Source organism: Oncorhynchus keta, unplaced genomic scaffold (assembly GCF_023373465.1).
Source record: "Oncorhynchus keta strain PuntledgeMale-10-30-2019 unplaced genomic scaffold, Oket_V2 Un_contig_1863_pilon_pilon, whole genome shotgun sequence".
NCBI lineage: Eukaryota > Metazoa > Chordata > Actinopteri > Salmoniformes > Salmonidae > Oncorhynchus > Oncorhynchus keta.
The window spans coordinates 485,271-502,006 of NW_026281022.1; the positions used below are offsets into that span (position 1 = coordinate 485,271).

A 16,736-nucleotide genomic window follows, 5' to 3' on the forward strand; every position below is an offset into this window, starting at 1 on the left:
CATGTTTCATGAGCTGAAAAAAAAGAAAATTGCAGAAATGTTCCATATGCACAAAAAATGTATTTCTCTCAGATTTTGTGGACAAATTGGTTTACATCCCTGTTAGTGACTATTTCTGAGGAATATTTCTGTCTGTAATAAAGCCCTTTTGTGGGGAACAGCTCATTCTGATTGACTTCAGCTTGGCTCCGCAGTGAGTTGGCCTGGCTCCCCAGTGGGTGGGCCTATGCCCTCCCAGGACCACCCATGGCTGTGCCCCTGCCCAGTCATGTGAAATTCATAGATTAGGGCCTAATGAATATATATCAATATACTGATTCTTATATGAACTGTAACTCAGTAAAATCTTTGAAATTGTTGCATATTGCAAATATATTTTTGTTCAGTATATATTGTATATAAAACAGTACTATATTGGTGATATGAGAGGAAACTACTATTGCATAGTAGTAAAATGCTTATTTCTTAAGAACAGGGAGTAAATGGTAGCTGGTTTTCTTTCTGTCACCACCAATTGTAGTGTTCAGCTACAGTATTTTCCTTTGCAGTGACACAGATAGTACCTTTTCACCACGTGTCAACAGCATGCAACCTGATACATTTACATTTACATTTAAGTCATTTAGCAGACGCTCTTATCCAGAGGACTTACAAATTGGTGCATACACCTTATGACAACCAGTGGAACAGCCACTTGCATCTAAATCTTGTTGGGGAGAAGGGGGGTGAGAAGGATTACTTACCCTTACTTACCCTATCCTAGGTATTCCTTGAAGAGGTGGGGTTTCAGGTGTCTCCGGAAGGTGGTGATTGACTCCGCTGTCCTGGCGTCGTGAGGGAGTTTGTTCCACCATTGGGGGCCAGAGCAGCGAACAGTTTTGACTGGGCTGAGCGGGAACTGTACTTCCTCAGTGGTAGGGAGGCGAGCAGGCCAGAGGTGGATGAACGCAGTGCCCTTGTTTGGGTGTAGGGCCTTTACTGAGGTGCCGTTCCCCTCACAGCTCCGTAGGCGAGCACCATGGTCTTGTAGCGGATGTCAACTGGAAGCCAGTGGAGAGAGCGGAGGAGCGGGGTGACGTGAGAGAACTTGGGAAGGTTGAACACCAGACGGGCTGCGGCGTTCTGGATGAGTTGTAGGGGTTTAATGGCACAGGCAGGGAGCCCAGCCAACAGCGAGTTGCAGTAATCAAGACGGGAGATGACAAGTGCCTGGATTAGGACCTGCGCCGCTTCCTGTGTGAGGCAGGGTCGTACTCTGCGGATGTTGTAGAGCATGAACCTACAGGAACGGGACACCGCCTTGATGTTAGTTGAGAACGTCAGGGTGTTGTCCAGGATCACGCCAAGGTTCTTAGCGCTCTGGGAGGAGGACACAATGGAGTTGTCAACCGTGATGGCGAGATCATGGAACGGGCAGTCCTTCCCCGGGAGGAAGAGGAGCTCCGTCTTGCTGAGGTTCAGCTTGAGGTGGTGATCCGTCATCCACACTGATATGTCTGCCAGACATGCAGAGATGCGTCGCCACCAATACAGGCACATGTTCGGTTCCTTAGTGGTGAGGAAGAGAGGGAGAGCGAACAAACTTCATTGGGCAAGACACAGAACAAATCATTTCTACCACATTTCCTGTGTGAAATTGCAGATTACACACTTGAATGTAGCAGCACTGACAGTGCGCATCACATGTGCATAAAGGTAAGTCACCAACAATACATTTCATTAATCAGTTTAGATTTTACAAATCAATGTTCTGCCATGGATATGTTAGTTGTAAGTGTTATGTTTAATTATTGGTTACAGTTTTATTTCTATAGTTGTTAAATCACTGACACTAGCTAGTTTTCCATCCCATGGGTGACAATATTCGAAACTGCGCATAAATACTATATGCGCAGTTTCCCACCGTAGATGTTTCCATCAAATTGACTTGTTGCAGATAAAAGGCTGTGCGCTATGACGTGGTCCACATAAAAATACAATTTGCAGTTAAATTCCCATGAACCGAATAAAAAATACAAGAGAAATAGGGTTCCATCACATTTTTAACTCTACTGGTGGGTTTCTCACACAAAAAATTGACTTATATAGCGAGTGTGTCCGCTCTGGTTGTCATATGCGCTTTATCCAACAGCAAGCAGTGCGCAGATAGCGGTGTTGTCTAGAGCACATGTATGTATAGCCTACATGGTGAGATTATTATGGACAAAAAACATCTACATTATTTTTATTTGTCAATCGGCAGAAAGGATCATGTTCAAAGCACTTTAAAAAAAATCGGTGCTGGGTTATGGTGATATTGTCTATATGCTGGCCTCAACAAGTACCTTTAAAACTCTGGACACAGTGTATCATGGTGCTTTTACGATTTATTTCAAACGCTAGATCACCCTACGTCATCACGCACTGATTTATATCCGCCAAGAAGTCCCTTTGGTGGAAACGTGCATATTTTCTTTATGTGGGTTTTAGAATACTAGTATGAAAATCTGTTGCCAATTGGATGGAAACCTAGCTATTGAAATCAGAATGAGGTTTCATCTCAATGACCGCATGGGAGATTTTTAAAAATAATTCATAAACTTCACAATGCTGTTTCACAGCTCAACATCGACTTGAATCAAATCAACTTTTTGTTGTTGACATATGCACAGGGTGCAGCGTAAATGGTGCAAATTCTTATCAGCAAGCTTCAACCGTAAAAAAAGTGCTAAAAAGTAAACCACTACAGTACCAGTCAAAAGTTTAGACACACCTACTCATTCAAGTTTCCTTTTAATGTTTTGCTATTTTCTACGTTGTAGAATAATAGTGAAGACATCAAACTATGAAATAGCACATATGGAATCATTTAGTAACCAAAAAAAGTGTTTAAAATATAAAATAAATTTTTATTTGTTTGACTGTTCAAAGTAGCCACCCTTTGCCTTGACAGCTTTGCACACTGTTGGCATACTCTCTCTAAAAACACATACGTGTTTAGCAGATGTTATTGCAGGTGAAGTGGAACACTGCACCCTGTGCATATAACACAAAAACATTGATTTAGATGATTTTACTTGGAACTCTGAAGCATTTATTTGGGCTGCAATCCGAGGTGCAGTTAACGCCAAGGAACTTGTCCTCTGCAGCAGAGGTAACTCTGGGTCTTCCTTTCCTGTGGCGGTTCTCATGAGAGACAGTTTCATCATAGCGCTTGATGGTTTTTGTGATTGCACTAAGACATTTTCTTCAAATGTTCCGCATTGGCTGACCTTCATGTCTTAAAGTAATGATGGACTGTCATTTCTCTTTGCTTATTTGAGCTGTTCTTGCCATAATATGGACTTGGTCTTTTACCAAAACAGGGCTTTCTTCTGTATACCACAACTGATTGGCTCAAACGCATGAAGGAAAGAAATTCCACAAATTAACATTTAACAAGGCACACCAGTTAATTGAAATGCATTCCAGGTGACTACTTCATGATGCTGGCTGAGAGAATGCCAAGAGTGTGCAAAGCTGTCATCAAGGCAAAGGGTGGCTGCTTTGAAGAATCTCAAATATAAAATATTTTGATTTGTTTCACACTTTTCTGGTTACTACATGATTCCATATCTGTTATTTCATATTTTTGATATCTTCACTATTATTCTACAATGTAGAAAATAGTAAAAATAAAGAAAATCCCTTGAATGAGTAGGTGTGTCCAAACCTTTGACTGGTACCGTAGATATGGTCTCTCCAACCCTGTTCCTGGAGAGCTACCGTGTTGTAGGTTTTCAATCTAACCTTAATCTAGCACACCTGATTATAATAATTATCTAGTTGATTAACTAAATCAGTTTAGCTACAAATGGGGTTGGAGTGAAAACCTTTTGAGGGTTGTTCTCCAAGAACAGGGTTGGAGAGCCCCTGTACTCGATCAGTGTTATCCAAACTTGTTCCTGGCCCCCTGGGTGCACATTTATTTTTTTTGCCAAGCACTACACAGCTGATTCAAATAACCAATTAATCATCCAGTTTTGATTATTTGAATCAGCTGTGTAGTGCAAAAACGACACGTCCCCCTGGACCGAGTTTTGGAAACTCTGTACTAGAGAAATAGGTCAATAGCATGTAGAATACATGTAGAATACATGTCAAATACAAATAATATGTCAATAGGAAAAAGTAACTAACTTCACCTCAAGCTGTTTATGACAGTACATTTCCTGTTCCAATTTGTATTTCCACATACACAGATGTGAAATAGGCATGATGGAAAGACCCATGTGAGCATTACAATAACTTCACCCCTTAAGGGAACATCAGGCGCTTTCTCCAGTTGTAGTCACAGTGTGAATAGTGAAACTAGTATAGTGTGAGGGGAAAACATTGTTCGTCTTTCACATGGATGAATTGGCATCACACTGTTTCTGCATTCAACAACACTACTCTCTCGTTGCCTAACCAACATCTTTCACTTCCTCTAACATAGTGTGGTTTTGGTGTATTCAAATGAAATATATAACACTCTCCTTTCTTCCCTTATCATTCCCAGTGATGCTTGTACACCAACCTAAGTGACAGGAGTGGTCACCCTGGTCAACTCCCCCTGTTGCTGTGGTCAAGTTACTGTTGTGGTCAGTCACAATGAACATCTCAGTAGAGGTGGCCAGAGGGGTCAACAATGCCACCCTGGAGATGCTGGTTAGTCCTGTGATGACCGTGGCTGTGCCTGTTATTTACCTGTCTGTGTTTGTGTGCAGTACCCCCTGCAACCTGCTGTCTCTGGTAGCGCTGCTGAACGTCCATTACAAACGCCACACTCCCACGTCTGTGTTTGCCATCAACCTGTCACTGGCAGACCTGCTCTACAGCGCCTTCCTGCCCCTACAGGTGAGTCACTGCTACTACAGGTAACACACATCACATTCATAAGTGCCATGTACAAGGTTGTCTCTGACACTCTGGCACCGGTTACAACTAATCTGCACTGTTTTTGCTGTCACATGTTACTAAGTTTCTACAGCAACGTTTCCCTTCTAGTTGGACATAGCTAATATTTGATTAGCTATGTCTCTCTCTCTCTCTCTCTCTCTCTCTCTCTCTCTCTCTCTCTCTCTCTCAGGTGTTATACCACCTGTGGGGTAATGACTGGCTGTGGGGCGCTGCCCTCTGTGGCCTGACCACCACAGCCCTCAACTGCAACATGCATTGCTCCGTCCTCACCACCTGTGCCATCGCGCTCGAGCGCTACTGCGGTGTCGTACGCCCGCTACGCACCAAACACTGGCGCACTGCCCGGAGAGCCGCCATCGCCTGTGTCCTCATCTGGGCATTTGTTCTGATTACTCAGACGCCCTTGCTCCTCCGTGACCTCACCCTCCGGGTCGTCGAGCTAAACATCACGACCTGCTTCGACGTGCTTCCACGTAAACTGTTCATTCACCAATCAGTAGCCTATCTCTACTTCCTAGTGGTTCTGCTGATGTTCTACGTGTTGCCGTTAGCCGTCCTGGTCAGATGTTACGTTGCCGTGGCCAGAGGCCTGCACAGGTCGTTGCCGACGGCAGCTGATGGCAGTGACGGTAAGAGGGAAGTGTTGTCAAGGCGACGGGCTCAGACCACAGTCGCCTTGGCAACCCTGTGCTTTGTGGTGTGTTACCTACCAACCATCACCCTTCATGGCCTGCACGTAGTCTTCCACACCCAGGGCAAGAGCCTGTACAGATACTATAAACTAGCGCTGAGCATCAACAGCCTCAACTGCTGCTTTGACCCGTTTGTGTACTACTTTGCGTCGAGGGAGTTCCGTCTGGCTCTGAGGAGGCTGCTGGGGCGGTGTGTCCCACTGGGAGAGGGGGAGGAGCTTGGGACCTCTGAGCTGGTGTCCATGACTGGGGAGCCTAGGGAATCTAAGGGCCACTACTAGGCCGTAGTTGATCACTAGATAGTCATGCTGGAATGGACAAAGTGTGCAAATGACCCAAACTGTAAATACAAAAAAAATCTATTTTGTTATTTTATGCACAGACCCTGTGCGGTCTTCATTATAAAGCTGTTTATGCAATTGTTGTCAATGCTAATTTTTATAGTTATTCTGACTTCATTCCGTTGACATTTATTATTGAATAAATCGTAGACATGCATCATCTTGGTATCAAGTGAGTTTATTACTTATAGGCATTGATAAGTGCACAAAAAGGCAGACTAATCACACTACTGTAATATACTGACGTAATCAACACAAGAAATGCCCGTTTCAAAAGCCTGAATGCCAGTTAATGTTAAATGAATACGGACAGTAGAAATACACCACATTACAATGAAATAAATAGAAGAAAATACATTCAGTGAAGGCCACTTTGAAAAGGATGGGCCAGTGGGGTCTGTTTTGTCTCTGAGAAATATTATTACATACTATACTTTATACAATTCTCCAATGGTTGAAACATCTGGTTTTTCATAACCTTCATCAGTGGCGACAACAACAACATGTTCAGCCTTCAATCATCTTAAGCTTCATAAATCATCGCTGCATTCGTCAGGTGTATAACTTGCGCTGATACATTTAGAAGGTACAAGTTGCTACGTCGTCAAGCTTTTTACACCCCGGATCACATTTGAACCTATTCATCCCACCAAAGCTAACATACAATAATGTAACAAACCTCCGAAGGAAAGCACACACACTAAAGCTTGGGTTTATGAATAGTGATGATGGCTCAAAAAACATCTTTCTTCACTCTGAGAAGCATTCTCATTCTCTCAGAACATCTTTCTTCACTCTGAGAAGCATTCTCATTCTCTCAGAACATCTTTCTTCACTCTGAGAAGCATTCTCATTCTCTCAGAACATCTTTCTTCACTATGAGAAGCATTCTCATTCTCTCAGAACATCTTTCTTCACTCTGAGAAGCATTCTCATTCTCTCAGAACATCTTTCTTCACTCTGAGAAGCATTCTCATTCTCTCAGAACATCTTTCTTCACTCTGAGAAGCCTTCTCATTCTCTCAGAACATCTTTCTTCACTCTGAGAAGCATTCTCATTCTCTCAGAACATCTTTCTTCACTCTGAGAAGCATTCTCATTCTCTCAGAACATTTTTCTTCACAGTTGTGGAGAGAGGATAGGACGATGTATGCATACATACATAAAAATACACAATCACACATACTAGATCATATGCTTGAGTATGTACATACCAAATAAAGCTATTCATGTACAGTATTTATCCTCATGCACACTGAAGGACTGGCGTGTGTGATGTCACACCACGAGGAAGACTAAATATGGGCAAAATATGAATGTTGTTTCAAATTTAGCAGCAGGACGACTGATATCGCTGGTCACATCATTTTCAGGAGGAGATTGTGTGCTTCTCCAAATATATCAGTCCATCACAGTAATATGGTTTGTGTTCATTTGAAATACCACCTCACTTTTTACAAAAAACATTTTGTTGTTGTTGTTGAGTGCTTTCCTTTATTTGAGTGTTTTATGTTTCTCTTATTACGTTCTCATTGCAGTGGGTTCTAACCAATCAAATGATATTATGTGTATCGTTCCCAATTGTGCTCCAATGCATCACAAACAGGCAAATGAAAGTGTTCTGTGCTTTTTAGACTGAACAATGAAAGCTTAAACTGACCACCTCCCAATACTCCATCTGTATGTGAGGACAGCGATGTGTTGTGTAAAGATCTGCTCGTGGAACAGGAATCATTGAACATCAACAGTAACTATTTGAAGACGAATATGTTAAAGTAACACATGACTGGATTAGTATCCCTCAGACTTAATGTCCCTAAGAAGAGACATCCTTTCCATTGTCTTCACACTACAAGTCAAATACACACACTTTCCTCTTTTCATACACAACATTTGACTTTCTACCTTTCATGCATTCTCAAAGAAATAATGGTATTTCCCCCTTAATAGAGGTGTAAAGATGACCTCTAAAAGGGACAGCTGTGAATCAGTGTCTAGTTTATAAACAGAGCGATAGACAGATGGCTGGGTACAGCCAGTCTTAAACACTGTGAGCAGAGCAGGCAATGGTGTTAATATCGATTTCCTGTAAAGGCAGGCAATCACGGTGGGTAAGTGTCAGTGTTCTGTACAGGAGGACTGTATCACTGTCCGTTTCTGCTGCCAGATCTCATCGGCTCAGCCCAATACAGCCCTCTATCCTCTCTAATTACCCTTCATTATCTCTCTATACAGTATCTCTAATTCCTCATCGCAGGCAGTGTAAAGAACACATCTTCTTTGACGCAGATGCCAGGAATGAGACGATCTGAAGCCATACTACTGCTGTGTCCACTAGCATCTATCTAACTATTCCTTTTAGAAGGACTGGAGCATACACATCCACCAAACCACAAAAAACGCTTTAACATCGCCATACGTTGTCTCAGCCGCCCGTCAACATACGACCCCTATAGGAAAACAATCAACGATAAACTCAATCCCTTCTTGACAGATTCAACATTTCTGTAACCATCACAGCCAATTCAGGAAAAAGCACTGACCATGCAACTGGACATGAAACATGCCCATTAACTACTGAATGCCAATAATGTCAATACACTTCCAGAATTGACTGGTATTGAAATAAGTCCCATCCCAGTCCATCTCTGGTGAGCAGTGCCTTAGTTCCGTTTGACCAGAGGCCTCTCTTCTCTGACATGGTGCCTGGCGCTTCTCTTCTCGGCCCTCCCCTTCTCCCTCACCTTCCTCAGCCTGCGTGGGGGCGGTGTCCCCCTCGACTCACTGTCCTCCTGTGCACTGGACGTGTCCATTCCGTCCCGCTCCTCCGGGATATTGGGAATGGCCCCGCTGCTCCCGTCCAGAATGTTCCTCAGGTAGGGGTCTTCAGGGGTGCAGGTGGCAGTGGTGCCGCTCTCACTGCTGCTCAGGTCCTGCTCCTCGCTGTAGCGCCCTCTGCTGTGGTGGGGGAACGATCCCCGGATGGAAGGCCTCTCTCGCTCCGCCTCCCTCACACTCTGCTGGGGCTCATTCATGTCCACGCCAGAGTCCAGACTGGTGTCGTTGCTGCTGGGGGGCCGTGGGTGGCGTCCCTGGAGCTCTATGATGGAGTGGCGGACCGAGGCGGCTGGTTTACCATCCAGGGAGACGAACCAGGCCCTGGGGTGAGGCGACGAGGCCTTGCCTCGGGTCAGCTCCAGGAGTGTACGCTCTGATATCCCCTGGAGTTCACTGGGGCCCCCCATCCCACTGCTGAAGGCCCTCATTCCAGCCGCCTCGTTCAGAGTACCGGGGACGGAAACGGAGGACTCCGGGAGGCTGCTGTAACGGCCCCACGCCCCAGGATTAGAGGCTGGGCCTTGGGGAGTGGTCTCCAGGGCCTGGGGCTGGTCCTGGCCGCCCTGCTGGGGGTTGGCTCCCTGGGCATGGTGGGGGTTCTTAGGGAGGGTCTGGGTGTAGCTGTCATGACCACCCTGCTCAGAATGGGAGTGGGTGTCATAGGCTCCTCCGTTACGGGGGAAAGTGGCCGACTTGCAGCCTGATCCTTGCTGCTCCCCACCCTGGCAGCTGAAGCGCTCCGGGGCCTGGAGGATGGCCACAGGCTGGTTGTAAAGGTGGAGCAGCTGAGCACCTCCACCCAGGTGGGCTCTGTTCCGCTCCTCTCTGGACCTCTCCCTCAGCCTGGCCACCTCCTCACTGTTGATGTAGTGGTGTGATGTCGGGGGTCCCTTGGTCCCGCTCCCCACATTTTCATACAGGAGGGCGGACCCACGCCCGGGGTCTTCCACATAGATGTTGTAGTTGGCTTTGTTGTGCCTGGGGGTGGAGGGGTCACACTGGACGCTGCGCGAGGCCAGGCCGTGGGCTCTGTCTCCGGGGTGGAAGGACATCATGGCATGGCCCTCCTCCATGTGGGTGGAGGTGGTCTGGTCCTTCTTCAGAGCGGACCGCTTCGAGAACCGTGCTCTCCTCCTCGGCCCACGAGAGGAACCTGAACCTCTGCAGACGACAGTCAACACAGCAGGTTCATTGAGAAGCAGAGAAGGTAGTCAATACACAGTGGGTCTTTTGGGGGATCTTTGTTATGTGTACGTTTAACTTCATATAATCAGCATTTGTGTCAACAATTAGTAGAACAATCCTGGCCATTCAAATGTTTTAAATTGTATAACTTACTGTAAACATTTTGTACAACCCCCTTCGCCCCACACACCCCCATCTGTGATATTTCCAGCTGCAGTTGACACACAATCAGTAACGTTAGTTAATTAGGTTGGTCTCTTACCCACATTGACACAGCAGCACAGCCAGAAACCCCAAGACTATAACCAGAGTCCCACCCAGTATTCCTACGAGCAGGTAGGTGTGGTAGGAGAGGAATTCCATTGAGCTGGCATGGCCCATATAACCTAGACAGGTACAGACAGAGATGAGTTGATTATATTAGGTTGATGGTGGTCAATATATTCTCCAGGATAGTAAGACATGTTTGAAGACGATACTGAGAGTGAGACTCCATCATTTAGTTCATTCGTAACATTCAATTCATGAACATTTTCATTTTGGACCGTTACAATATTTATACCGTTGGAGGAGGGTAGGGGTGCAGCGATCCAGTAACCCAGGTGAGAAGCAATGTAGGTCCAGACCAGATGATCTCCAACCAACTTCACTATCCCCAGACCTTGGTTCTCCCAAGCACCTGGAGGACGAAACATTGTGAGGAAAATGAATGAAGTAAAACTTGGAAGACACAGGCAGATACTTCCAGTTCCACAAAGTAAGTGAACACAGGAAGTATTTTGTAAACAAAGCCTTTGAACACGTTACTAAGGTAGTTCCAGTCCTCGTCCTTCTGTTGCACTATTAGCTATATTCATAAAGAACAGGAAGGCCTGGACCACTGTTTATGCTCCCAATTCTCACCTCTTTACTGACAATGTTTCGATCCAAACCGGCTCTTCGTCTGGTCAAAACGAAGATGAAGAGCCGGTTTGGATCTAAACATAGTCAATAAAGAGGTGAATTGGGAGCATAAACAGTGTGCAGGCTTTCCTGTTCTTTACAAGTATTCTTTATTAACCCAGCGCCTGCTGTATGTTTTTAAGGACGTGCGTATGACCACAATCTTCTCTAGTAGCTATATTCCCCACCTGTCTTGGTGTTGAAGTCCCAGGCAGGGAGGGTGTCCGAGGGCCTCAGGTTGGTGGTGTGTGCCAGGGGCAGGGAGATCTGGATGGGGCCTTTCACCTGGACCTCCTGACCACCAGAGTACAGCAGAGTGCTGACCGCTGCCATCGCCCGCAACTCAACACTCCTGAACACTGAACACACATACAACAGTGGAGGCTGCTGAGGGGAGGACGGCTCATAATAATGGCTGGAAGGGAGCAAATGGAATGGCATCAACCACCTGGAAACCATGGAAACCATGGAAACTATGTGTTTGATGTATTTGATACCATTCCACTAATTCCGCTCCAGCCATTACCACGAGCCCGTCCTCCCCAATTAAGTTGCCACCAACCTCCTGTGACATACAAACACACGGGAGAGAATTACCACATGTCCAAAGGCTCTACAAACACTACAACATTAAAGAGGAATAGTTTTCAGCAAATGAATAGTTTTCCGAGGGCTACTTCAGCTCAGAATCTTGACGTATTCCTCAATCTTGGAAGTGTTCAATGCTTACTTTCATGTATCAATACCACCTCACATTACCATTAGTTGGTGCACTGCACTCCATGTATTCCATTTGCTGAGCCCACCTGACTTGTTGTGAATGATGCCTGGGGTGCAGTTCACACAGTCCTTGCCTAGGTGGCGCTGTGGCACGGTCAGGTAGGCCATCACTGTGGAGGTGTTACTGCCGTCAGAGAGCATCAGGTGACTCTTGGGGAACTGAACGCTGGGCTGGTAGGAGATGTCTGTGGAAATAAGAAAAAGACCAGATGGAGTTCATTCCCTCTACCAAAGCACTTCTGCCACAGTAGACTAAAATTGTACAAAGAGTAAGATGTTGCATCACATTTAGGGTTATGTTGAAGTGACAGTTTCCAGATGTGTGCACATACCAGGCAACTTCCCAGTGATGAGCACGGAGTCGTCAAACAGCCAGATGTTGCCTTGGTTTTGAGGGAGCAGCGATAAGGTCACTGAGGAGAATACTGTATACACATGAGATCAGGTCAGGTGACATTCCAGTCAGGATATCACTAGACACTATTGAGATGTGCCTTCAAAAGGGTCTCTTTGTAGTGTCATGTTCCTGTACTTCTACAAAGACACCAGTAGATGGCGACATTGAAAAGGGCTTTTTATGGTCCTGCGTGTTAGACTAGAGAGAAGGGAGGTGGCTTTTGATGACGCAGAGCATAGCTTGTACCACCAGCCACCTCTCTCTCAGTTCTGTCTTTGCCCCTCTCTCTTTATCTTTCTCTGTTATCTCTCTCTTTATCTTTCTCTGTTATCTCTCTCTCTTTATCTGTTATCTCTCTCTCTTTATCTTTCTCTGTTATCTCTCTCTTTATCTTTCTCTGTTCTCTCTCTCTTTATCTTTCTCTGTTATCTCTCTCTCTTTATCTTTCTCTGTTATCTTTCTCTTTATCTTTCTCTGTTATCTCTCTTTCTTTATCTTTCTCTGTTCTCTCTCTCTTTATCTTTCTCTGTTATCTCTCTCTTTATCTTTCTCTGTTATCTCTCTCTTTATCTTTCTCTGTTATCTCTCTCTTTATCTTTCTCTGTTATCTCTCTTTCTTTATCTTTCTCTGTTCTCTCTCTCTTTATCTTTCTCTGTTATCTCTCTTTCTTTCTCTCCTTTGCTCTGCCATATTCAAGAGAGAGAGAGACAGAGTGAGTGAGTGAGTGAGTGAGTGAGTGAGTGAGTGAGTGAGTGAGTGAGAGAGAGAGAGAGAGAGAGAGAGAGAGAGAGAGAGAGAGAGAGAGAGAGAGAGAGAGCAGCCCTAAGAGCAGCAGTCTCCTCTTACTAAATACAGCATGTCTAAATGGTGGTCAGAGTCCCCTTAACATCTTATTCAATACAGATGCAATTAGCTGACACTAGATATGACATGGCATTATGGTGTTACATTTCAGTACAAAACGCTTGCCTCAGACTCGCTGGCTACACATTCTATACATAGTGAGTGCATCCTGCTTCTGAGAGTAAGAAATCAATACAATTAATGCAGTGAACGTCATTAAATTGTGCTTTGCTCCAACGCAAAAACAAAAACAAACACTGATGCTAATGTGCTATGTGACACAGTAGGTGAACACCTTATTTTGCTCATTGTGTCAAATCAATGCTTTAAAGGAAAGGAAACAAACAGCTATATCATTTAGTAGTTTGGGTGAACTATCCCAGTTTAAACTCTAGAATTTAGCCACACCCGACACCCATAGGTCAGCTGGTTGGGTGCTTCTCAGGGGCTCCTCCAGGTGGGGCCAGACTGTCACAGTGCTACTCACTAGGTCTCTTGGTGGTCCTCCAGGGCAACGGGGTGAGGACGTATCCCTCCATGCTAGCTACAATGGTGAGGCTGAGTCCCAGGCTGTAGGGGACCCTGAGCAGCACCTCTCCCTTCTCCCCAGTCAGGGCCTGGCTACTCAGGGTGTGGTTGACAAACACCCCCACCTGGGCCCCTCCCAGGCGCCGCCGGGTCACCTGATCCTTCACCAGGACCCTCAGGGCAAAGGGCGGCTCTGGGGAGACACAGGAAACAGGAAGTGAAACACAGGAAGTGAGGCAGTTTGTGTATTGCAATGACAAAGTAATATTAAACCTTTGTTTGTATGGCTGATTTTCTACACTAGAATTGCAGAACACTAATGTATGTTCATAGAATGTACCAGTGCAGAACACTAATGTATGTTCATAGATTGTACCAGTGCAGAACACTAATGTATGTTCATAGAATGTACCAGTGCAGAACACTAATGTATGTTCATAGAATGTACCAGTGCAGAACACTAATGTATGTTCATAGAATGTACCAGTGCAGAACACTAATGTATGTTCATAGAATGTACCAGTGCAGAACACTAATGTATGTTCATAGAATGTACCAGTGCAGAACACTAATGTATGTTCATAGAATGTACCAGTGCAGAACACTAATGTATGTTCATAGAATGTACCAGTGCAGAACACTAATGTATGTTCATAGAATGTACCAGTGCAGAACAATAATGTATGTTCATAGAATGTACCAGTGCAGAACACTAATGTATGTTCATAGAATGTACCAGTGCAGAACAATAATGTATGTTCATAGAATGTACCAGTGCAGAAAGGTGTTTTCGAAGGTTTATCTGAAGGTGTATGCCGGTGTGTGGCTTTGTGAATGCAGGGATCCCATTTAAACAGTCTCTCCTCAGATTCAGTGGCAGCTCTATGAATTATCTCAGGAACCTTAACTGCACATGAAAATGTGATGAGAGCTGAATCTGTGAGAGGTAATGAAAAATAGATCAAAGTGCTGTAGCTCTTTTGCACACCAATATCTCTACCTGTACATGCCCATCTGATCATTTATCACTCCAGTGTTAATCTGCAAAATTGTATTATTCGCCTACCTCCTCATGCCTTTTGCACACATTGTATATAGACTGCCCATTTTTTTCTACTGTGTTATTGACTTGCTAATTGTTTACTCCATGTGTAACTCTGTGTTGTCTGTTCACACTGCTATGCTTTATCTTGGCCAGGTCGCAGTTGCAAATGAGAACTTGTTCTCAACTAGCCTACCTGGTTAAATAAAGGTGAAATAAAAATAATTTTTTTTTTTTAAAAATCTGTGAGAGGCCTTGTGCGGTGTCAGACGACGTTCCCTCCCCTACAACACACACACACACACACACACACACACACACACACACACACACACACACACACACACACACACACACACACACACACACACACACACACACACACACACACACACACACACACACACACACACACACACACACACACACACACACACACTATAGGCCAGGCCCTATTTAGCATACAAGGCTGCCCCGACAAAACTGCTTCACAACAGCAACAATGATCAAATGTAGCCTATTTATAGACTACAATCTGTTTACTAATCTAATCTGATCATAGCTACTCATGATAATAACTCTAACTAATATGATGAGGTTTAGTCAATTAAATAAAGGACTTCTGAAGCAAGGCAATGGTGAAAAAGATATGGTGTGAGTGTGCTGTACTAAAGGATTAAAACCCTGATCATTACAGGCAGTTTCACACTGGCCATACTGATAATCCCCTAATCTCGAAAACCTTCAAATGAAATCATAACACTAAATCCGATTAGCTGCCAGGGGAATCTTAGGGGACAGACTATTAGATTGTAGTGAAAGTCATACATCTTAGTAAGATACTTTATATTGAATGCGTAGGATACTCTACAATAAGCGAAGACAAAGTTGGTAAAACCGGTGTGGTTTTACTGATAACGGTTCAATCATTGTGTACATTGTTTTAAAACATCATTGTATTTCTGCGAGGCTTTTGTATGCATTATTGTTGTAGCCTATGTTGAGTGAGATAAATACACAAAATATCATATAGGTTAATATCATCATCCTATATCGTCCTATATGATATTATCAATGAGAAATTATTATCCGTTTCGTTATCATGCCCAATGTTTTATTCTCTCCACATTGAACATTTCCTCCCCACCATTTTAACATGCTGGACAGGCCCTCAAACCCGCAGCCCAACCCAAATATACCGCAAACATGTCCTGTACCTGGTGTTAGGACAGACGGAATCTGAACCTGAGAAAGGGCCGTCTGGCCGGTGATGGATCCGTCTGGGACAGTGGCGATGGCATTGTCCTCCGCAGTCAGCAGCGTGATTAGGCCGCCGAGGACACCACCCTCAAGCGCCGCCCTCACGACACCATCCCCGCAGGAGATCACAACCAGTGAGAAAAGCAGGTACAGGCGGTCCGCAGGCATGGCGAGAGGGAGCCGCGAACCAAAGACATAACTGCGCGAAATGAGACAGAGAAGGAGGAATGGAGGCCTAGTCTCGCCGCTTTCTTTGTCATGAAAACCTCATGGTGGAACGGAGGCAGGTAACATGCACAGAAAGCAGGCAGGCTGGTGGTGTTGACGCGCTGGTGCTGAAGCTGTGTTTTCGGGGCGTACAACAACAGAGACGGGAGATGGTGCTGTTACATCATAGATAAAACTCCACAATGCCCTCTGTCGGAAATGTATTTTTGTACATAAACAAAAAGATGGTAGCCTACACGTTATAAATTGATGCCAATTAAAGCCACACTCTGTCAGATGCGCACAATCAAATTGTGCCCAACGAGCGGAACAATTTAAATAGAGCAAATACATCCCATGACATTTTCACATGCAAATAGCAGAATATTTATATGTAATGTCTCTATTGCTCAGGGAAGGATTTTCCATGACCTCAACATTACTTTAAAACAATATTATTTGAAGATATAGCCTACATTGTATACAAAGATATTTTATGAGGAAAAACATATCCCTAAACAATGGAGTAGGGACTCCCGAGTGACGCGGCGGTCTAAGGCAGCATTGGATCGCAGGGCTTGAGGCGTCACTACAAACACTCTGGTTCAATTCCAGGCTGCATCACTACCGGCCCTGATTGGGAGTCCCGTAGAGCTGCGCACAATTGGCCTAGTGTTGTCAGGTATCATTGTAAATAAGCATTTGTTCTTAACTGACTTGCCTAGTTAAATAGCCCAGGTCCTTCATTTTCTGATGCCTT

The 16,736-nt window shown here is 44.7% G+C and overlaps 2 protein-coding genes across 3 annotated transcripts; one reads left to right on the top strand and one right to left on the bottom strand.

The window, feature by feature from the left end:
* The first annotated feature begins 1,557 nt into the window (after positions 1 to 1,557).
* Positions 1,558 to 6,113, top strand: LOC118379493 (P2Y purinoceptor 8-like). Of its 2 annotated transcripts, none has more exons than XM_052504027.1 (3): positions 1,558 to 1,695; positions 4,520 to 4,857; positions 5,090 to 6,113. In XM_052504027.1, the coding sequence occupies exons 2-3, from the start codon at positions 4,612 to 4,614 to the stop codon at positions 5,891 to 5,893; spliced, it is 1,050 nt and encodes a 349-aa protein (XP_052359987.1). In that variant the 5' UTR covers positions 1,558 to 1,695; positions 4,520 to 4,611; the 3' UTR covers positions 5,894 to 6,113. The 2 variants fall into 2 exon arrangements, with proteins under 2 accessions (XP_052359987.1, XP_052359986.1); XM_052504026.1 differs by lacking the exon at positions 1,558 to 1,695 and adding an exon at positions 1,740 to 4,250.
* On the bottom strand, positions 6,111 to 16,150 carry LOC118379630 (protein FAM171B-like). Its single transcript, XM_052504025.1, has 8 exons — positions 15,727 to 16,150; positions 13,427 to 13,660; positions 12,031 to 12,123; positions 11,725 to 11,883; positions 11,107 to 11,277; positions 10,539 to 10,655; positions 10,239 to 10,362; positions 6,111 to 9,952 (listed from the first exon to the last, which is right to left on the bottom strand). Exons 1-8 carry the CDS (start codon positions 15,935 to 15,937, stop codon positions 8,617 to 8,619), a joined length of 2,445 nt encoding a protein of 814 aa, XP_052359985.1. The 5' UTR covers positions 15,938 to 16,150; the 3' UTR covers positions 6,111 to 8,616.
* Positions 16,151 to 16,736: the final 586 nt, after the last annotated feature.

Excerpts from the sequence above, each read along its gene's own strand:
- LOC118379493 (XM_052504027.1), top strand. The coding sequence starts at position 4,612 with ATGAACATCTCAGTAGAGGTGGCCAGAGGGGTCAACAATGCCACCCTG. Across the intron at positions 4,858-5,089 it reads GCGCCTTCCTGCCCCTACAG|GTGTTATACCACCTGTGGGG; the intron begins GTGAGTCACTGC and ends TCTCTCTCTCAG.
- LOC118379630 (XM_052504025.1), bottom strand. The coding sequence starts at position 15,937 with ATGCCTGCGGACCGCCTGTACCTGCTTTTCTCACTGGTTGTGATCTCC. Across the intron at positions 12,124-13,426 it reads GAGGACCACCAAGAGACCTA|TATTCTCCTCAGTGACCTTA; the intron begins GTGAGTAGCACT and ends ATGTGTATACAG. Across the intron at positions 10,656-11,106 it reads GGACTTCAACACCAAGACAG|GTGCTTGGGAGAACCAAGGT; the intron begins GTGGGGAATATA and ends TTCGTCCTCCAG.